The 23,390-nt window shown below is 37.5% G+C and overlaps 1 protein-coding gene across 8 annotated transcripts in view; it reads left to right on the forward strand.

Annotated features, from left to right (window-relative positions):
- The window catches only part of LOC112820408 (sperm-associated acrosin inhibitor-like), a 133,777-nt gene that overhangs the window by 70,959 nt on the left and 39,428 nt on the right, over positions 1-23,390 (forward strand). For 3 of the 8 annotated variants that reach the window (XM_073890908.1, XM_073890909.1, XM_073890911.1), the window contains one exon: positions 3,255-3,396. The exons of the other annotated variants lie outside the window; for them this stretch is intronic. In XM_073890908.1, coding sequence (XP_073747009.1) covers positions 3,380-3,396 — 17 coding nt within the window. In that variant the 5' untranslated portion in view covers positions 3,255-3,379. The remainder of the gene's footprint in view (positions 1-3,254; positions 3,397-23,390) is intronic. 8 annotated transcript variants of the gene reach the window in all.

The raw sequence follows: 23,390 nt of genomic DNA on the forward strand, positions 1-23,390 counted from the left end.
TCATATCAAGAGAGTGATCAGATTAGCATCAGAATTCGGAACTGAGAAATTTAAATTTACCTTAGGCCATTTATTTATATCGCGTGGCTTGAAGATTTCTGCAGACAGATAAAGTACATACACAATAGGTTGAAATCGTTCTTCATGGAATATGATTTTACCCACTGAATTTACTAACTGAATAAGGAAATGTAATTTAATTACTCATTTGCACAAAAGTATAAAAATAGCTTACAGCAACAGAATTTGTGGGTGGTGTTCTTTTGTTAACTATTTTATTCATTTATTCATTCTTTCCTTCATTTTCACAGCCCTGACTTTATTTATAAATTTTCTATGTCACTGAGAAAAGAGTAAAAACCAACTGAGGTTGTAGGTGTAACTTGCAAACTGTTATTTTCACTAAGTTACCTGATTTTTGTTGGCTTTAGTTTCCTTTTCACTGCAGTTGGGATGAGTGTACATACTTTAAATTTTTTTAATTAAATATGATATGGTAAATAAAATATTAGGCTTGTTCCTACCAAGTTGCTGAACTAAAGAGGATACTGTGAGTGATGATGAGAAACTTTTAGGATTCCTTGGCTCTGGAGAGACTGGTTCTGGGAAACTAGTTTGTGTGAGGATGCGTGGTGTTGCCTGGGGATAGAGGGTGGCCAGCTGGCTGTGGGAGAAGGAAATAAGAAAAGACTTATCATAGTTCTGTTATTCCTTATCTGTCACTGTAATATGATCTTTTAAATAGTCTAGAAAATTCTAGCTTTCCAAAAGTCAGAATTTCCAAAGTTCAAAGAGAAAACTTGAGTTGTATTTTAAATTATTTCCCAGAGGAAACAAGAAGCCTACCAAACTTTCCAGGAATAGACTATGCCAATTGCACTTATAATCTTTTAAAGAATAAAAAAAAAAAATGGAATGCGTCTTTCTAATTCTAAAAAACCAGAATCTTTTAATGACAAAAGTAGCTGGATATGGTGAGGAAAAAGGAAAATAAAGGCCTTCATCTAGCAGAAATAAAGTAAAAATATATACTGTATACCATATATAAGAATAAACCTCAAATACATCTGAACATAAGAAATGAAACCATGCAAAGATCAACTGAATTTCTCTTTAATCTTAGTGTAGGAAAACCTTTCTGGTAGGTGAAGTGCTTTAGCATAGTTTTGATTAGCATTTTTTTCATAATGAAGTTGAATATCTTTTACAGATTTAAGAGCCATTTCTGTATTTTTGGGGTATGTGTATGTGTGTGTGAATTGTATATGTATACATATTACTCATTTGGCAATTGGTTTTTATTTCTTTTTCCTCAGTTTTAAGTATTCTTATATATTAGTTGTATTAGTCCTTTATCTGTGATACGTGTTGCAGATATTTTCTTCCAGTTTATTAGATATTTTTTAGTTTAAGGAATTTACCCTGAAGATACACCTCCAACAATACAAAATACGTATGCATAAGATTATTGCAGCATTGTTTGTAACTGCAAAATATTGACAACAAACTGAACGCCCACACATAGAAGATTGATTGAATAAACTTTGGTATACCCACCCAAGGAAGTTCTATGTCATTGCATAAAAGAATGAGGGAGATCCCTGTGAATTGATTCGCACTGATTTTCAGGATATTTGTAAATTGAGAAAAGCAAGTTGCAAACAGGTATCTATAGTATGCTATCTTTTAGGTAAGAAAGTAAGAGAATGACACAATGTGCCCACATGTTTCTATATAAAACAAGAAAGACAGAGATCAATGAGGTTGGTTCCATAAAGACGGCTGTGGGTTTGGAATAAAAGGGAAAGGAGTATGGAGGTAATGACACTTCTCTGAGCCTAAACTTTTGCTCATTTTGTTTTATTTTCCTCGTGTTCAAAATGATTTTGAATTGCCCTTTGGATTTTTCTTGACCCATGCATTATGTAGAAACATGTTATTTCATTTTCAAATTTTGGAGGGTTTTCCAGAGTAACTCCCTTTTCTAACAGTGATACCCAATTGATACTCACTTTGCATTGTCAAGCCTAACATTCCCCACTTAGTCACACATGATTATTTTTCTTTTCTACAACTAAAAGAATATCAGATGTTTCTCTCCCAAGACTTGTAAGTTTGCTTACCTGAGAAAACAGTATGTGCCAAAGTGGAGGAAACCAGGAAAAATATGGTTGTGTAGGAAAAGGCAGCCATTTGATCTCATCCAATGTCCTGCTCTGGTGGGACCTGGGAAGAGGCTTGAGATAGTTTATTCCTAATATCTTGTACAGCTGGCTTTCCAAACATGAAAGGACCTACTGCCCTGAGGTGTTGCATTCCTATAAACTTGACCATGATGGTCTCACACTGGCCTGATCCCAAGGGTTCAGGCCTGAGAGGGCCCTTCTGCTCCAAAGAGAGATAGTAAACCATTAAAAGAACTTTTTTTTTTTTTTTTTTCCTGCCAGTAGTCATGTATAATCCCAGTCCTGGTTGGAAGAGGAACTGAGCTCCGGGCTTTCATCAGGACTGGCCCCAGGCATGTTCCTTTTACATAGGTTCACCCTGTAATCTATCATCTACACTGGAACATTGATGTTAGTAAATATAAACACTCTAAGAATTTATAAAAAATTCTGAATAAACGGGTGTGAACTGAGGACTGTCCTGCGTTATCAAGGACATGTCACTTTATAATGTGAGTCATTTGATTTCCTGGGATAGACCAGTTTCTCCAGTCCTTCATTTCCTAACTAAGTGTCTTCTTGCAGACCATTTACACGTGCTCAGATACAAAGAATGAGTTGAAAATAGAATTGTTGGTCTTGGGTCATAAAAATTATGTATACCTTTCCTGATGCAAGAATCAGGATATATATCTTGGTCTAAATATAATTTTTATGATTCTTAGATAGGTACACATAATTTTATATATATCAGAGAGATCTGAGTTCAGATTCTAGCTTCAACATCTCCTAGAAGTGTGAGCCTTAGAAAAAGGATGTACTTCAAAGCATATTGAGATGGTCAACTGATACCATTGTAAGTAAAGAGTTTATTTGTATTAAATTGCCAATTTCTTTAGCCACACTCTTCTCTTATAGGGATGGAAATACTTAGGCCCAGAGAGAAGATGTTTTCCAAGCCATTTCCTCAACTTCCTCCTGTCCTTCTGTCATTCTGTCTCTTCTCCAAATTGTAGCTGGTGGGCATGCCGAGAAATGAGGGAGAACCCTATTAGCTGTTAGTGAATTTTCCCCTACTTTCATGTGCAGAGGAAGCAAAAGGAAGATACTGGAGGAGAACAAACACATGGGAAAACCTACTGACAGAGAAGAAATGCAGAGATCCCACCACTTATTTGAACTAAGGATGGAGAAGATGAAGAAATATTACCTGAATGAGTTGCTGCAGAATGTAAGTCTGCTCTAGTCACCCTGAGGTCAGAGCTAGCCTTAAGTAAAGTGGCTATTTTATGAATCTGTGGCCAGGGGCATGCTGAGGACAGGGAGTAGCCTCCTAGCTCAGCTGAGTGACCACTTACTTGGCATGAAATTACTCTAATGGCTGTTTCCTACTTTGATCCCTCTCTTGAACCACCTCCTCTGGTGTTTCATGTCCCAGCAGGCAGGGAGAGATCTGAAGGTTCCATACTTGTGGTTTCTGGTTGTGGATCATGAGAACAAGAAGGACCAGCATCCTAAATATTTGACCACATTTGCAAAGGTTAATTGCTTACCACATTCCAGATGATCTGGTGGAGTTTCTTGCCTAATTCAAGGCTGATTCATCTTTCTGGTCTCTTCTGCCTCCTGAGGTCACTTAGTCCATTCTGCTTCTCAGAAGGTTTACCTGTTTTATCCTTGTAGGACATGATTTCTGACATCAGCCCAGGAAACTCGGGTACTGCAACCAGTAATCTTTGCAATACTCCAGCCTCCCAGTTTCTCCACTTGTTTCCCTCTACTTAAACATGGGAAAGCCTAAAAATGTGCCATTAACTGGAAAATTTCTATCACACAGACCTTAAACTCTCTCAAGTAGTTAGCACGCCTTTTGCTGCTTTGTCTTTTCTTCTCAACCCGAGTCCCATAGTTTGACATTTAAAATTTAGCTTCTTGACATGGCCATACTCTCTTGACATCCTACCCTTTATTCTTTCCTCTTCCAAGCCAGAATAAACTCAACTTCCTATTTTCCTACTCCAGACCTCAGTTAATCATGCTTGGCCACCTAAACCTGCTAGACTCTTAAGAAAGCCTCTTATTTAATATCATGTTGCTAACTAGGCCACCCATCTCCATATCATTTCTTTTCCTTTAATCCATTTTTTCCACTATCTGACCATACCTCCCCTATATGACTTTGAGTAGAAAAGCTCACCTCTTCTTTATTAAGTAGGGAAGCTTCAGGATGAACCAACTCCACTTTTCTTCTCTTTGCCTTGTAATTCTGGAAATTTTATTGTTTACTTTTCTTTCTATTTTTCTGCTTCTCTTCATATCAGCTTACGAGGGATCTACACATTCATCCATCCCTTTCTTTCTGCCAATACCTGGTTATGTGGTCTACACTCCTCATCACATTTATTCCTTATAATAATCCCATGAGGTTTATAGCATTGAGAGACTTGTATAAGAGAAAAAGAGACTGAAGCTTAGAAGAGTAAATTCATTTGCTGGAGCTAACTAGCTACTAAAGAGTGGTAATGAAGTAACTAGCTACTAATGGTCAGATATGGGATTCAAACACAGGTATGTTTAACTACAAAGCCCATGTTCACTTATTTTCTCTCATCTTAGAGAATGAATGTTCCCTTCAACTTATCTGTTAACTTATCTGTCGATCTTCTTAGACCAACACCATGAATGTCTTGTGTGATACTTTATGCTTTTCTTGGCAGCATCTTTGATTTTCCCCTCTTTGTCCCTCCTTCCAAAGGCAGTACTCTTAATCTCTCCATAATACTGCCTCCTAGGTAATTAGGTTGTGTCTAGTCCACCAAGACATAACCCTACTGGACTTTTGACAGGAGTCAATAACGTCTTTATAAAGTATGTATAAAAACATACATAAAACATGATAAAAAACATCTCTTCATACATGAATATGACATGCCTTCTTTTCAACTTGCAGGGGAATTCTACTTGCTCAATGTATAGGAAGTCCTAGAATACAATTTTTGAAACACAATCTGATCTTGTTGCCCTATTCAAATCTACCACTGGCTCTTTCTTGGTTATATTATGGGGTTATTATTTATGATAAAACTTGAATGTGACAAAATTTAACATCTTATTTTGTATAACTGAAATCAACTTGTTCATGAATATCCAAATTCTATCGGTAATAGACAAAAGTATCTTGGGGCCCTGTGACCTTGGGAGCAGGAGATAGAGGTTGAATGAAGTATGGATCATAAGAGTGAAGATAAGGGAAGAGGGTAATTAGGTTTGGGGATCCGCTTAGCACTAGTGTCAACCTTTCTAGTGTCTGTAGAAGCAGTTACTTTAGAAATTAAATTCGAGTGAGAAAAGAACACTGCCTGCACCTTTCAACTAAAGACAGTTTTATCTGTTGAAGATTCAGAGGTCTTTGGCTAATAATTACCTGTTGCTTCTCTGGAGCTCCATTTCCCTGGTTTTTCAAAGGCTTTGGAGATCCTTTGTATACCAGCATAAGGTTCGTTTTGTCAGTTAAAAAAAGCACTAACATTAAGAAGATGATCTCTCCTGATCTTTGTAGGAAAATGGTGGCTGGTGAAGTCAGATTTCTTCACCCATCTTTTAAAAAAAATAAGGCTTAATCTAAATCTGGAGAGTACATAAAATTGCCCAGTGCCTATGCCCGCAGTATAACTGGAAATCAGACAATATCATCTACTTTGCCCTCCATGCAATTAGGGAAGTACACTTCCAACACCAGCAACATTAACACAAAAGATAGAAAGATTACAGGTGACTTGAATAACCCTACTTACCAACTTGACATAACTGAAATTTATAAAACTTCTGAATCTGTAGTAGGTATCATTTCCCTATTTTTACCACTAAGTACAAATGAAATACACATAAAATAAACATAAGAAGACAGTAAGGGGGAGAGAAAGCGGATTGGCTAGGGATCTGGGGACTTGAAGAATAATACGATAGTGAGTTTCCTGGGTTTTCTGTTTGCTTCATGTATCCAGACTTGGAGCTGAGGAAGATAGCAACCTGGAAACACCAGGAGGCACAGGTCTAAAAACCACCCTGACAAAAGCCTGTTCTTTCTAGCTGAAGGACCAAGAAAGGAGCACAAATGACATTTTTGCCTCAAGACATTCTATCCAAGAAGCTATCATTCTCACTGGCCTGGGTTTGCAGCTGGGTTTCTTGTAGGATATGTTTCACAAATGGTGAAAAGCGTAGGCAAACCATGGGTAGCTGGACCCTCTATAAGGCACTAATGTCTTGTTGACATATTCTTCCTTTTTGTTTAACTTGTAGGGTCTTATTCCTGATGGAACTAAGTAATGCATTCATTATTACTATTTCTATGTAATATTGTCCCATAGGTCTGGTCATGTCATTGACATTAACCAGACACCAACAGGTAGAAAAAAAGGAGGGCCAGAATTCGATTTGACTCTACCACTCCTTATTGATTACCCATTAAGTTCCAGGCTTTATACTAGGTCATAGAGATGGCCTGGTATCCATCCATTAAATTACTGCTCTCATAAATCTTAGAGTTTTATTAAAAGCAGGTGACAAGCAGAAATCCAAAAAAGTAGAAAGGTGGTCAGCTAGGAGATGTGGCAGTTGGTGAGGAAAACCTGAGTCATGTGTGGAACTAGTATCAGAAGAGTGAAAACCCATCCAACATAAGATAATTAAAAGAACAGAACACTTTCTTCTCTTTGCCTGAATAAAAACTGGGGAAATCAAAGGCTCATGTCTAAGAACATAATTGAGTCCTTACTAAAATGGTCTTTTTATTCAAAGATATTTGGCCTTTTTAAAAATTTCTGTCAGGATTAAAGTAGCATGCATGTTCTTAAGGCCTGAAAGAAAATAAGCAATATTCTGCTTAATAATGTGATATATTTTAGGGGAAGATGAGATTCTTGCAGTTAGAAGTTTTTAAAACTTCTTTATATGTTTGTATGTTTTTTTACATTATTTTTAATGCAACCCGTAGTAAGAAATAAATTTTATATTACAACCAAAACACAAATACACATACACTCACATATCTGAAACATCACAAAATCCTTACACTGTGTGCAGTGCACTATGGTATTTTCTATCATATTCTATTTTCTTCTAGTTTATTCCGTGCAGATGCAGGTTGTAACCCACTTTGATTTTATTTTTTTAAGATTTTATTTATTTATTCATGAGAGACAGAGAGAGAGAGGCAGAGGGAGAAGCAGGCTCCCAGGGAGCAGGGAGCCCAATGCAGGACTCGATCCCAGGACCCTGGGATCACATGACCTGAGCCAAAGGCAAATGCTTAACCATCTGAGCCACCCAGGCGCCCACCCACTTTGATTTTAAAATGTATTTGTGAATCAGAGCCTTTAGTGTAAAAGATATTGGTTTAAAGAGTGAAAATTGTTATAAAAATTAATACTTGATCTTAACAGATGTGTGTGTGTGTGTGTGTGTGTGTGTTCATTCCTGGCAAATAGGCAACTCACACTGATTAGAATACTGAAAAGGAGAAATCCCCCAGTAAGACCACACCAGCTCTGAACCTCCTTCAATCTGTGGGATGTTAATGGTGGGTGGAGATTCCAAGCGGAGGAAAAACTGACACTTTGGAAGATAAGCCATAAATCAGAGGGAAGAGGAGCCAGGTTAAACAGTGGGCATAAATCCACCCAATGTGATTCCCTGGTGCAGGATCTTCTGACTTTCTGTCTGAGGAAACTCATGTATATACTGCAGTTGTAACTTTATCCTTCTATGCTGTATTTCCTTTTGAACAGTAAACCACTCTTTTATCAAGAAAGACATTTATCCATGTGCCTCCAAGTGTGATGGGTAGCATGCAATGAAGCCAAAGGATGGCCTCATTGGATTCAACTTGAGCAGATAGTGGGGCAGCAGGGACGTTGGAAAGGAGTGCTCTGTGCCAGGTTTCTGGGCAGAGATAATTGGTGAAGTGTGTGGATATGGCAGCATGGGGATGAAAATGACAGGAAAGGACAAACAATAATTTAGGAAAGCACTGAGGCAAAAATATGTTTTCCTTCTCATTTTTTTTCAAGATTTTATTTATTTATTTGAGAGAGAGAGAGAGAGAGAGAGAGAGCACAAACAGGGGGAGCAGCAGAGGGAGAGGGGAAAGCAGGCTCCCAAGGCTCGATCCCAGGGTCCTGGATCATGACCTGCGCCGAAGGCAGACGCTTAACTGTCTGAGCCACCCAGAAGCCCCTGCTTCTCATTTTATGCTGGAGAAAAAAAAAATAAAAGACCTTTGAAAATTAAAGCAGCAAACACTTGGGCTACACAAGGCTGAACTGCAGTCTCAAGGAAAAGGCGTTCCTGGTAATGTCAGCAAAGCATGGATTCTCCCCCAAGAAAACATATTAAGAAATTAGCTATTAAATGGTATGTAAGGTGGACCCTAAAGCGAATCAGGAGCACAATTATCATAATCAGAACCCATAACCAGAGTGGGAGAATGTGCAAAGCTGTCAAATTTGGAATCATCTAAACTGCACCTAGCGCTTTTTCAAAATCCATAACTAGGGTCAGCCTGAGCCTCATAATCTGGAGCGGAGCTAAACTTAAAGAGGGTTCAACATCTTAGCTAAGGGAAGAGAGCAGTTATTTGGATGAGAAGTGGGCAGTCGGGACAGTGATGATCAACAGAGTAAGTTCAAACCTTGAAAAGCCCTACAGTAAGCTGGGGGTCCAGAGAGCTGTAGGCCTATCTTGTGATCTAGAAGTTACCAGCAACCTTGACGATAGATGGTGAGAAATGCTTTTGGAGACTAGGATGAGTTTCATTGTGAAGATATTGTTTGAGATAACATGGGAACATCCAAGTAGATGGATGGGATTTGATCGCTAATGGGATTTGAGGGGCTTCTGGGGTACAGATAATGTCTGATTTCTTGGTCTGGGTGATGTTTAAATGGGTGTGTTGATTTTGTGAAATTCTTATCTGTGCAAGTTACTATATATGTATGTGAAACATCAATACTATTTTATATTAAAAATCTTAGAAATACATTAAGATAATAAAGATTAGCCAATAAAACTTAGCAGTATGTCAAAGAATAGTTTACAGTGAAGAAGTAGGATTTATTACAAGAATGGAAGGACAGTTACATATTAGAAAGGAGATTACTATAATTTATTATATCAGTAGGTGAAAGGACAGTTACTATATAAATAATTGATGAATATTGGAAGTGAATTGAATAAAATCTCTGTATTTGAATATTCTTTGTAATAAATAGGAAAACGGTCAAAGATAAAAACAATATTGTAAACATTTGAAGTTGGTGAAACTGCTGGTGAGTACATAAATTTGTAGAACTTTTAAACTCTCCAATGAGAATTCATCATAAAGTTGTTTCCAGGAGCACCTGCGTGGCTCGGTCAGTTAAGCATCTGCTTTTGGCTCGGGTCATGATCCTGGGATCCCAGGATCTCACCCCACATTGAGCCCCATGTCAAGCCCCATGTCCAGCTCCCTGCTCGAGTGGAGTCTGCTTCTCCCTCTGACCCTCACCCTACTTGCTTTCTCTCTCACTCTCTCTCTCAAATAAATAAATAAAATCTTTTAAAAAAATGTTGTTTCCATAAATATTTATAACAGGAATTTTTGTGACACTGCAAAATGGAAATCATCTTACAGAGGGTTGGTCATATTTTGGTTTATCTATAAATGAAAAAATAAGCAACTATTAAAAATAATATTGTAAAAGAATATTTATTGACATGGAACTATTTCATATACTGTGTGACATATAAGTTTACACATAGAATAATGTAAATTTTAATATAACATATAACAGAAATAATGTGCAATGTGGGTAAAAACAACTTTCAATAAAATTGTATGTAAAAAATATAGTGACAAATTCTGAATTGTTAACAATGGTTAGTACTAGTTCTTAAGATTATGTATAACTTTGTATGTATTTTGAATTTGTGCCTTTTTATATTTGTTTTCTGCATTGAAGAGGTATTACTGTATAATCTCAAAAGTGCAATGACGGCTACCTTGTGTTTTTTCTTTTTTAAGGATTTTATTTATTTATGTGACAGAGAGACACAGCGAGAGAGGGAACACAAGCAGGGGGAGTGGGAGAGGGAGAAGCAGGCCTCCCGCTGAGCAGGGAGCCCAATGCTGGGCTCGATCCCAGGATCCCGGGATCATGACCTGAGCCGAAGGCAGACGCCCAACGACTGAGCTACCCAGGTGCCCCGTGTTTTTTCTTATTAGAGAAGTAGGGAGGGTGTTGGATCAAAGAAAACACATGAACAGAGGCAAAGGCCACGATTTAAATTTTTTTTTAATTTGAATGTAACTGACACCCAATGTTGCATTAGTCTCAGGTATACAGCATAGTGATCCAATATCGCTATACGTTATGCTGCGCTCCCACAGTTGTAGCTTCCACCTGTCACCATACAACACTGTTACGACATCATTGACTGTATTCCCCATGCTTTGTCTTTTGTTCCCATGACTTATTCACTCCATAACCAGAAACCTGTACCTCAGCCCTCCCCTTCCCCCATTTTGCCTATCCCTCTGGTAACCAGTTTGTTCTCTGTATTTATAGGTTGGATTCTGCTTGTTGTTTGTTTATTCATTTGTTTTGTTTTTTTTTTAGATTCCACAAATAAGTGAAATCATATGGTATTTGTCTTTCTCAGTCTGACATATTTCTCTTAGCATAATGCCCTCTAGGTCCATCCATGGCAAGACCTCACAAATGGCAATGGCAAATGGCAAGATCTCATCTTTTTTATGGCTACATAATACTCCATTTTATTATATTTATATATATAATACATATATATATTACACTATATATCACGCTTTGAGGCATTGTAAAGACTTTGACTTTTATAGTTAGAGAGTTGGGAAGCCATTAGGTGATTTGAACAGAAGAAATATTGTTAAAAGACATTTTTCTAAATGCTAGAATAAATAAGGAGAGGAATAGCAAGATTCAGGAGAGCAGCTAGGAGATATATTAGTGTTTAAGAAAGGAATTCCAGCACCTGCTAGGGGTGATGAAGATAAGGCATTGATTTCTTACAATCTTTCATTGTGAAGAAAGTTGGACAGGATTGACCTTCTGATAAATTTGCTACCTTACTCCTCAGAGTGTTCAGAAGCCATACCACAGCTGACTAAAGAGTCAGTGAGTGATAAAGATACAAAGGGAGTGATGGTAGAAAAGGAACAGAAAGCCAGCGGGGAATATGAATAATGGTAAGCTGCTATCATTCACTGTATTTATTAAACAAGTCAAACTTGAAAAAATCCTCATTCTCAACAACTCAGTCAATACATATTTAGAAAGCAGTACCTCTCAGGCTTATCATAGTATGGCCCACATAGAAAATATTGTTTATAAGGTAGAGCAAAGAGATAAGGTTACTTGCCACCGGTGGCAATCAGCCTGAAGGGTCCAGGCACCCGAGGTCATGGTGCCATCCAAAAGAATCAACATTTCATCAATGTTCCATAATATACATGTCAATAATTCATTTGATGACTGTAGTCCTATTCTGCCCCTCAGCCACAGAGATCAGCAGCAACAGCCCAGGCCACCAGTGTCCACACGTAGTATCAGGTTGGTGCAAAAGCTCTGCATTACCGAGGAGTTCATGCTGACAGGTGCAACTGGCCACCTTCCTTTCGATATTCCCGCCTCTAACTCTTTCCCCTCCAAACTCCCCAGGCTGCTTCTTCCCAATGTTGCATGCATTTAAGAATTAAAGGTGACTTTGACTAGAGGAGGTCCCAGATTTGGTGGTAGCAATGAGAGTGGATTCCAAAGGTTCTGTCTAGGACTCTCTGCCTTTAGACTTATTTCCACCTCTCTTATAGCCACCAGGAAGAACTCAGATGAGGGCCTGACTTTAGATCTTCCTTCATATACATTATCAGACAGAATTCATGGAAACACGGGTTCTCACACCAAATCACTTAGACTCCTAAGAAGTATCGTCACTGTAAAAAACCAGAATACTATAAACCAATAAAAAAAATTTATTCCAAAATAAGTATAACTTAAATAAGGATATTAGCTTGGATTTTTAGATATATATATATAGAACTTTAGAGCAAATTAACAAAATATACTCTCTTTTTAAGCACACAGTGAACATTTATAAAACTAGACTATCTTTTAGGTCATAAAGGAAGCCTCAGTAAATTCCAAGGCATCACAGACTGTGTAGTCTGAAATACATATGGTAATATGTATTATCCATATGCTTGCAAATTAATGAATATTCTCTGAGTTAATAAGAGAATCTTGATGGGAATTGCGCAATATTTAATACTTATGACAAAGAAAATATTCATATTCATATTTTTTTAAGTTTTATTTATTTATTTGACAGAGAGCAGCAGAGGGAGAGGGAGAAGCGGACTCCCTGCTGAGCAGGGAGCCCGATGTGGGACTCAATCCCAGGACCCTGGGATCATGACCTGAGCTGAAGGAAGACGTTTAACTGACTGAGCCGCCCACGTGCCCAAAAATATTCATATTAATGTAAGCATATCGTTGTAGCAAATAATCCTAAAATGCAAAATGACTCAATATACACAATAGACATATATATATCCTCATTCATATAAACAATTAAAAGTGGTTCCAGATGTTGGGGAAGTAGCGTTCTCTTCCATACAATTATTCAGAGAGATGAAGTGGAGGCCCTTCGATCTTCCAACAGGTAGCTTTCATACATGCAATAGCACGACGAATCTTACATTGAGATGAGGAAATGAAACCAGAAATAAAAGAGGGCATGCTGTATAATTCCTTTTATATAAAGTACAAAACAGGTGGAACCAATCTATGGTATTTGATGCCAGGATAGTTGTTATCTTGGGAGTTAGTGAGTAGGAGGGAATAAAAGTGGGGAGGGCTTTAGGGATTCTGGTAACATTTTGGTTCTTGAACAGGTTGCTGATTACATGGATACTGTAGAGGACACTGGCGTGCTTCACCCAGATGCCTTTTACCAATTAAATCTTTACTGCTATTCCCCAGATTTGATATATTTTGCTCGTTATGATTTGTACCTACAACCTTCTTTAGAGTACTACCTTTACTGGCTACTAGTGCTACTTTGGATGTTCCAGAAGCTAAAAGTGCTAGGAGTTTACATTCCCTTGTAGCAAACTCCGTGTAATGAGTGAGTAGTGCAGGAGTATGGCAGCACAGATTTCTTGGTTCAGCAGAACACATTTCTGCCTTCAGCAGAGTGTAATTTACACTCCCCATGGAATGAAGCTATATCTGGAAATTCACATAAAATTGCACCTTTGCTCTACTTGTTTCTCCACCTTATTCAATTCCTCCACTCTTTAACTAATCTCTTCCAGGAGCATTTCCTCAATAAACACCAGCACATGAATCAACATATTAAGATCTTCCAGGGAGACCAGTCTATGACAGTAGGTGCCATCGTGATCCTAGGAAGCAGATTATAGGGATGTGGTTCTGGAATTGGCTATCTGGCACACCAAACGGCAATGAGTAACTCGTTCCTGCCTGGTAGTAAATAGTGCTGATGTCCCATGGCATGCTGTAACAATGTAATTTTAAAGTTTTCCCCTGTGCTGAGTGTGACAAGATATAGATGAGATGGAAGGGTATCCCCTGGCTTATGCAATATCTCTGATGTTTGGGAAGTGTAGGAAAATGGTAATTATGACTCTGAGACTGGGTGGTGGTGGTTAAGTCTCATCAATACCTGAAAGGAGAAAATGTTAGGCTCAGGTTGGTCAACGACTAATTTAAGGAAAAGTTTAGGGTCAGAGGTCATCTACTGCCACTTTAAAGAAAATTCATCTCCTGCAACTGGAAGAAAGATCAAGATAATAACCAAGCATAGAGCGTAATTGTAACAGAAAGGCAATGTGGCATTGTAGGGCCACAAGCACTTATGCAACTTACTTTTGCCTTCAGAACCTGCTCAAATCTGATCTTGTATACAGTCTCCATGTCTTGATGTTGGGGAGACCTGCACTCCATTTTAAGGACATTAATATTATTTCATATTTCATATTCAAATTATATATATGAATATATATATGAATTTGAATATATATATGTTTTTAATTTTTGTTTTGCTTCTGCCCTACCTCTCTCTCCTACACTCATGCTTAGCCTAATGTCTCTCTCTATATATACAATTGGTAAAGAGCTTCATTGCTCAGAATGAAGTCATCATGTCAGTGATAAAACACCCTGAGATGAATTATTGGCTTCAGAAAATCACTGTTCATAAGGAACAAAGATTTATGATTATATTTATTAATGCCAATGTTTTATGGATTGAGAGGAGGGAAGTTCCAGGGAAGAAATATCTGACTTTGACGTTGGTGATAGTTCAGGAGAGTGACTATGGATCTTGTCCTGCCACCCCATCAACCATGGGGAGGGATTAATATCAAGAGGGTTTGCTGAATTCAGACATGTTTGAGTATTTAAGAGTATTTTAAGAGAAAATCTGTGTCTCAATTTTTGTTCAGGGTACTGGAAGCCAGCAAGTCATCACAAAATTCCTGAGCCCATTATGGCATAGAAGTGATGGGTAGAGCCTCCTGCGTGGAGTGTCTAGATTGATGGACCCGAGGATAGGCTTACAGTGTCACTGTCCACGTAATTGGGTATCCGAGGCACCCAAACATTATCTCCATTTGGTAAAGAGTGGTGAGGATCAGAACATGAGAGCCAGTGGATATGGTCTAAGCCAGGATGAAGGTATGACTTCCATTTACATAATACAGTTTTATAGAATACTTTTAGGTTCACAGCAACATTCAGCAAAAGGTAGAAAGGCTTCCTGTATACTCCACACATGCCTAGCCTCTCTCCTTCTCAATGTCCCCAGCCAGAGCAGTAGGTTTGTTATGAACCTACACTAATACATCATTATCACATAGAGCCTATAGTTTACTTTGTGGGTTCACTCTTGGTGTTCTGCATTCCATGTGTTCAGACATCCAAATGAGTGTGAAGTGGTATCTCATCGTGATTTTAGTTTGTATTTGGCTGGTTATTCCTAATGATGTTGATTATGTTTTCATGGGCTTATTGGCCATTTCCAGATCTAATTGAAGAAATATCTTTTCATGTCATTTGCCCATTTTTAAAATGGGTTTGTTTTTTTTTTTTTAAGATTTTATTTATTTATGTGACAGAGAGAGACACAGCAAGAGAGGGAACACAAGCAGGGGGAGCGGGAGAGGGAGAAGCAGGCTTCCCGCCGAGCAGGGAGCCCGACGCGGGGCTCAATCCCAGAACCCTGGGACCATGATCTGAGCCGAAGGCAGACGCTTAACGACTGAGCCACCCAGGCGCCCCTTTTTGTCTTTTTTTTTTAAATGAGACTTTATTTTCCAGAATGGTTTTAGATTCAAAGCAAAATTGAGAGGAAGATGCAGAGATTTCCTATATACTCCCTTCCCCCACACATGCATAGCCTCCCTCATTATCAATGTCCCTCACCAAAGCTGTGCATTTGGTATAGTTGACGAAACTACATTGACCCATCATAATCACCCAAAGTCCATAGTTTACAGGAATGTTTATTCTTGGTGTACATTCTATGGATTTGGACAAATGTATAATGACTTGTATTCATCATTATGACACACAGAATATTTTCACTTTCCTAAAAATCCTCTTTGTTCCACCTATTCATCCCTTCCTCCCTCAGCTCCTGACAACCACTGATCTTTTTACTGTCCACATAGTTTTGCCTTTCCTAGAATGTCATGGGGTTGGAATCACATAGTATATATCCTTTTCAGATTGGCTTCCTTCTTTTAGTAACATACGTTTAAGTTCCTCCATGTTTTTTCTTGACTTAATAGCTCATTTGTTTTTGGATCTGAATAATATTCCATCATCTGGATGTACCAGTTTATCCATTCGTCACTGATGGACATTTTGGTTGCTTCCAAGTTTTGGAAATTTTGAATAAACCTGCTATAACCATTGGTGTGCAGGTTTTTGTGTGGAAATAAGTTTTCAACTCCTGTGGGTAAATACCAAGAAGCATGGTTGCTGGATCATATGGATGACAGTTCTTCATCAGATGTATCTTTTGGAACTATTTTCTCCCAGTCTGAGACCTGTCTTCTTATTTTCTTGATATTGTCATTTGCAGAACAGCAGTTTTTAATTTTCATGAAGTCCAGCTTATCAATTATTGTTTTCACAGATCAGACCTTTGTGTTGTGTCAGATATTTTTCCTCAGTCATGTCCAATCTGTTAATAAGCTCGCTACCTTTATTCAACTTAGAATTGGGAGTCCTATCCGGAACAATTAGGCAAGAAAAAGAAATAAAAATTATCCAAATTAGAAAGGAAGAGAATACTGCCGCTATTTGCAGATGACATGATATTATATGTAGAAAACACTAAAAACTAGGTAAAAAACTATTAGAACTAATAAACAAATTTAGTGAGGTTGCAGGATACAAAATCAATACACAAAAACTTTTGCATTTTTATATACTTATAATGAACTGTCAGAGAAAATAAGAAAACAATCCCATTTACAATTGAATCAAAAAGAATAAAATACCTAGGACTAAATTTAAGGAAGTGAAAGATGTGTATATTGAAAACTAGAAGACATTAAGGAAAGAAATTGAAGAAGACACAAATAAATGGAAGTGTGTTCCATGCTTATGGATTAGAAGAATTAATATTGTTAAAATGTCCATACTGCTCAAACCAATATATAAACTCAATGCAATCTCTATTAAAATTCCAATGACAGGGGCACTTGGGTGGCTCAGTTGGTTAGTGTTTAACTCTTGATTTCAGCCTAGGTCATGATCTGGGGGTTGTGGGATCAAAACCTGCATCAGGCTCCTTGCTCAAGTGGGGAGTCTGCTGGAGATTTTCTCTCTCTCTCTCCCCCTCTCCCCCTCCCCTCTCATATTCTCCCTCTCTCTCTCTCCTCTCTCAAATAAATAAATAAATCCAAAAAAATTCCAATGACATTTTTCACAAAAATAGAAGAAACAATCCTAACATTTGTGTGAAGCCATAAACAACCCCAAAAAGCCAAAACAATCTTGAAAAAGAAGAAAAAAGCTGGAGGTATCATGCTCCCTGATTTCAAATGCTATTACAAAGTTGCAGTAATTAAAACAGTATGGTACTGGCATAAAAACAGACACATAGATCAATAGAATAGAATAGGGGGCGCAGAATAAACCCATGCATGTATGGTCAATTAGTTTATGACAAAGGAGCCAAGAATATACAATGGGGAAAGAACAGTCTCTTCAATAAATGGTGTTGGAAAAATTGGACAGCCACATGGAAAAGAACGAAACTGGATCACTATCTTACACCATACACAAAAAATTAACTCAAAATGAAATAGACTTGAGTGTAATATCTGAAACCATAAAAGTCCTTGAAGACAACATGGGTGGTAAGCTCTTTTGCATGGGACTGGTGATGATTTTTAAATCTGACACCAAAACCAAATGCAGTAAAAACAAAAATAAACAAGTGGGACTACATCAAACTAAGTAACTTCTGCACAGCAAAGGGAACAATCAACAAAATGAAAAGGCAATCTACTGAATGAAGAACATCTTTTAGCGTTTTTTGAATATGGATCTGCTGGCAATAAATTCCTTTAGCTTTTGTTTTGTTTAATTTCAGCTTCAATTTTGAATAAGAATGGCTTTTACTAGACATTCTTGGTTGATTAATTTTTCCCTTGAGCACTTTGTATATGTTACCCCACTGCCTTCTGGCCCCATTTTTTTCTGCTGCAAAGTTAGCTGGTAATCCTATTGGATGTTACTTGTAAATGTCCTTTTTCTCTTGCTGTTTCAAGATTTTTTTCTTGTCTTTGACTTTCAACATTTTTACCATGGTGTGTGTATTTGTGGTCTTTTTGTAGTTTATCCTACTTGGTATTTGTTGAGCTTCCTTGATGTTGAGGTTGTTTTCTTCACAAACTTGGGCAGTTTTCAGACACTGTTTCTTCGGTTGTTGTCTCCCTCTCTCCTCTCCTTTCCTCTGGTATGGCTATTATACAACCATTAGTGTGCCACATGGTGTCCCACATCTCTCCGGGGCTCTGTTCGTTTTTCTTTATTTCTTCTTTTCTCTGTTCAGCTTACATAATGTCTATTGATGTATCTTCAAATTCGCTAATTATTTCTTCTGCCAGCTCAAGTCTACTATTGTTCCCTTCTAGTGAATGTTTTATTTCAGCAGTTGTACCTTTTAATTTCCAGAATTTCCACTTCCCTCTCTTTATTGATATTCTTTATTTGAGGTGGCATTGTTGTCATACCTCCCATTACTTCTTTAATCAAGCTTCCCCTTAGTTCTGAAATATTAATAATGACTATTTAAAAAATTTTCTGGCTAAATCCAACATCTGGTCTCTCTCACAGGCAATTCTCTTGCTTGCCTTTTTTTTTCATTGTGATGGGTCATGCTTTCCTGTTTCTTTGCATGCCTTCTAATTTTTTGCTAGAAACCAAACATATTGTAATGACTCTGTTGTGTTTCTGGGTACTGCTTCCCTCACGAGGATTGTTTTTCTTATTTGCTTGTTTATTTGTTTAGTGATAGCCTGGATAATTGTAGTGCCATTTACTTCCCTGTCTCCCCTTAAATGTTAAGTCTTTGATGCTACTTTTTAAGGAGGCAAAACTTTGGGTATGCCTACAGTTACCTTGAATGACAGTGGTACAGATTGGGCCTCTTCCACTCTGTCTCTGAATAGACCCATCTGTTATGCTCCACTAATTGCCAGCGGATCACTCTATTGTTTACAACAATGTCTTGGGACATAAATACCTCTACAAACTAATCTAATAAAATAGTATTTCCTTGCATGGAATATTCCCTGAGGTCAGTGTTTTATATTTATTCTTACCACAGGAAAGCTCCTCCCAGCTGTCTTCTTCCTGATTTGTCTCCTGAAAACTAGCTAACCTGTAGTCTAGGCTGTATCTTCATTAAGTCGATAAATCTCCTAATTCCCTTTACAGTAACCCCCCATGGTTTTTGAAAGAGCTCTGAAAGAGCTGCAAATGAAGTCAGTTCCTTTGGGAAGAGATCCAGAGCTATCTGTTTTATGGCCTGCTTCACCTCCATGGCAAAACCCCTGAACCAAAGCTCTGGAGCTGGGTGTGAGGACAATGACAAACTTTCCTCAGAGTGACACCCATTTTTTAGGACCTGACCACTCAGGGGAAGAGTAGCAGTAGCCTCAGGTTCACTTCGTTTGCCTCTCCTGGTGTAGGACTATCACCTCATGAACTGGGGGAAGGGCCATAGGTGTGCAGTATTCACTGTAAGCCACACCCCAGGCAGAGTTTCCATTCCACAACAAGGAGTTGGGTGGAAGAGGGAGCCCCCAATTCTAGAATTCACTCACTCAGGAATTAGCCTCAGCAGCAGACAGATGGAAGTAAGAAAAGAAGTGCTGAAGTCCTGCTCTTCCTCAGAAGAAAACCCTCCAGCTTGGAGCTGGGTAAAGAGATATTCCTGTGTTCTTGGATAAAGCAGTCTGGAATGGAGTCTCCACCTTATTGACCCGGGGGAAAAGGAAAGGGAGAAGCCCCTTGGTTCAGATACTGCAGACTCTTGCCTTTCTTATGAATTTTTATAGATTTTTTTTTTTAGTACATGTTTCTTCATTTGCTGTTTGCTCTTAAACCATTTCCATAGACTTGACTAAAAAAGAAATTATACCAATTTCGCTGGAGAATGGGTCAGCAGAATTTCTCATGCTATCATTTCAGAAGTTGATTGCACTTTGTTTTTTCATATGGATGTAAAATACTGTCTGATATTACTTTCTTTCATCTAAAAATATTTCCATTAATGTTTCTTGTAAGTCAAGACGAAGGTCTTATAACAACAGTATTTTTCTTTCTGAAAATGTCTTTATTTTGCCTTTATTTTGTTAAGGTCATTATTCTGAGAATAAGATTCTTAGTTGGAGCTTATTTTCTTCTTTTATTACTTGGAATATGTTAAGCCACCATCTTTGGCTACCATATTTTCTGATGGGAAGTTAGCAGTTAATTATATTTTTATTCTTCTATATGTGATGGGTCATTTTTCTCTTGCTGCTTTCAGTATTCTCTCTTTATCTTTGACTTTCAGTATTTTGAATATCATGTGTCTGGATTTAGATTTTTTTTTTTGTATTTACCCTAATTGTAGTTCACTGTCCTAGATATGTAGAATAGTGTTTTTAAAATAAAATCTGAGAATTTTTCAGTTTTTATTCCAATAATATGTTTCTGCTCTGTTCTCTCTCTCATATTATTCTGCTACTCCTATTATGCATATGTTGGTGCATTTAATGGTGTTCAAGACTTCTTTGATATTGGGTTCAATTTATCTTATTGTTTTATTTTCTGTTCTTTAGATTTCTTACTGTCTATTGATCTAGCCTCAGTTCACTGATACTTTCTTCTTCCAGCTCAAGTCTACTGTGAATTTTTAAGTTTGGTTATTGTATTTTTCAATAACAGAAATTCTATTTATTTATTTCAAATAAGTTTGTATCTTAATGATATTCTCTATTTGATGAAATATTGTCATACCATTCTTTAATTCTATAGAGTTTTCCTTAGATCCTTAATTATATTATAAAAGCTACTTTAAATTTTTTTGTTAGGTCCAATATCTTAGCCCCTGAAAGAGAATTTCTATCCTTGAATTTTTTTTTTTATTCACTGTGTATGGAACATACTCTCCTGTATCTTGAATTTCTCATATATTTTGTTGAAAATGGACATTTTAATAGTATTTTATAGTGACTCTTTATGATGACTTTCCCCACCTAAACTCCTGGTGTTTGTGCTATTGTTTTTGGTTTTTGGTCTCTTTATGTGTCAGTAAAGTCTATTCCCCTTGAAGTATAGAGTTTCTGATATTTCTAAATTCTGGGCTTCTTCATTGCTAAAAATTACTGGTAGGTTTAGGGTGACAAGTATAATCCTCACACACAAGTATGGACAGTTCTAATATTTTAACTCAAATATTTATGATAAACTTGTGAGACAGGAGTTATGATTCTCAGATTTAAAATAAGCAAAATGTGCATTATAAAGTCTAGATGTTGAGTCCAGGTTATTCAATGGTAGATGGCATTTGAAATGATCTCTTTCCACTGAATCAGTCCATAAAGCTCATTGGTTTGTTAGGAAGAAAATAACTGAAAAATCTCTCCCTTATATTAAAAGCCTTTAGTGTCTCTCATTTACCTCTGAAGTAAAGATCAAATTATTTATCAAATAATTTAGGGTAATGCCTCATCTTGTTTCAACTTTAATCTCCAGATTTATTTTTCTCCTATTCTAGCAATTTCTATGCTGTGCTCTCTCTCAGGTTGTGCCTGATTCTCATCTAGGAGCTTTTAAAACATAACAATGTCCAGGACTCACTATTAACAGTTTTTCATGATCTTGATAGTAGATGATGCATCTTCAGGCTTTAGAATTTCTCCAAGTGATTTTGATATTCATCTAGCTTTTTTTAAGTTCCAAGGGTTTAGACCTTTGTTGAATTAGCATTTCCAAACTCTTTTTTCTTTTTCTTGCTCGATTCTTCTGTTCTTTTTCAACTCACTTACTTGGAATGTTTTCATATTATCTTCTCTATCTTAAAATCTATATCTGCACACATTTCTTTCTTTCCTCCTCGTACTCTGGGTACATTAGATCAAATTGTCCCAAACCTCCTGCTGAGGGAAGATCTACTGAAAACTATTTGTGAGGCATCTCTCCTGATGTACTTTACAGCCCCCCTCTGGGTGGGGGGTGGGGGGTGGGGGGGCACAGAATGCCTCTCTCTTACCTGTCCTGAGCTATCTGTATTACTCCAACAAGCTCATCACTCACATCTCAAAAAAAGTGATTTAGATGGATGGAGATGTATGGTTGGGGGTAAAAAGTGAACACAATAGCCACTGTTCCTTCACTCATTATCTCTTTGTGTGAAGTATGTCAAGCAGGGAACTTAGGGAGGTAGCCCCAGGGTATAGCATTGCTGTGAGTCTTGCTCCCCATTGATCTTACCAGAAATAACGACTATTTTTCTGAAGAAAATACTGAGATTGAAATGTGCATGTTTACTTGAAATGCAGCCAGCTCCTTGTGTGTTTACTCAAAGATTTGGGAAAGTAATCAACTTCTTGTGTTCACAGAGCACTTTCTATGGGCTTTTCTCTCCTATCTCCAGGACAGCCTTCTGTTGACATTTCTTGTTGAATTTTAGGGATGGGAGAAAAATGGAGCTAACAGTTCACCTTGACCAGGAATCCAAGGGGTTGGAATAGTTCCTTCTTTATAAAGTAAGACACTTTATAAAATGTGCCCTAAATTCGGTTTGCCTGTCCATAGGAGATGGGCAATGTGTCCTTTGCCATTGTTGCAAGCATCCTGAAGGGTTTCTTTCACAGATTCAATCAAATGACTCTGTTCTCATTATGGATCAAAGCTATTATCATCATCATGGCCTTTACTCTTTTTTTCTGGTGAATAAATTTGCCAGTCCTGGGTAAAACACTGCATATCCTAGGAAAACAGAAGGCTTTCTGCTGTAACTTAAAAATGGAGTGGTTGTTTTACTGGCCTTTTAATTCTTACTTGGTTAAATGACACAGGGCATGTTATAAATTTCTTTTAAATATCTCATCATTGAACTGCCTTTTCTCATTTCCCATGTTAGAACAGTTGAAACAGAGTGGTGGGTTAGAATGCGCAGTAGACTTTAGCTCTTTGTTCATCTGTAACTCAAGAACTTTAACCAAATTTTTTTCCCTTTTGGGGCCCAGATTCCACTGTCGTTCAGTACAAAATATAGAGAAGGAGTGATCTCTTCTAGATCTGGTATTCCTTGAAAATCTGATTTTTTACTTATCAGCTCTGAGGCCCTGAAATCAAGGCCTGAGTAGGGATAGAACTCATTCATATCTCAGGTGACCAGTTTACCTCCCTTAAAGTTCGAGGTGGCTCCATAAAGTTTGGAAAAAAGTAGCTGTTAGGTATTGAATAGAACCCTGATATTAGAGCAGAATTTCTTCATATTTAAGTGACTTCACACAAGATATTGTCTTATGTCACAATGAAATGTCTCTCTTATAAAGCTTTTTAAAAATTGGTATCCTCAGACTCCTAACTCTAGAGAACAATCTGATGG

Source organism: Callorhinus ursinus, unplaced genomic scaffold, assembly GCF_003265705.2.
Source record: "Callorhinus ursinus isolate GAN/ISIS: 27379988/994484 unplaced genomic scaffold, GSC_fseal_2.0 scaffold3, whole genome shotgun sequence".
Lineage (NCBI taxonomy): Eukaryota > Metazoa > Chordata > Mammalia > Carnivora > Otariidae > Callorhinus > Callorhinus ursinus.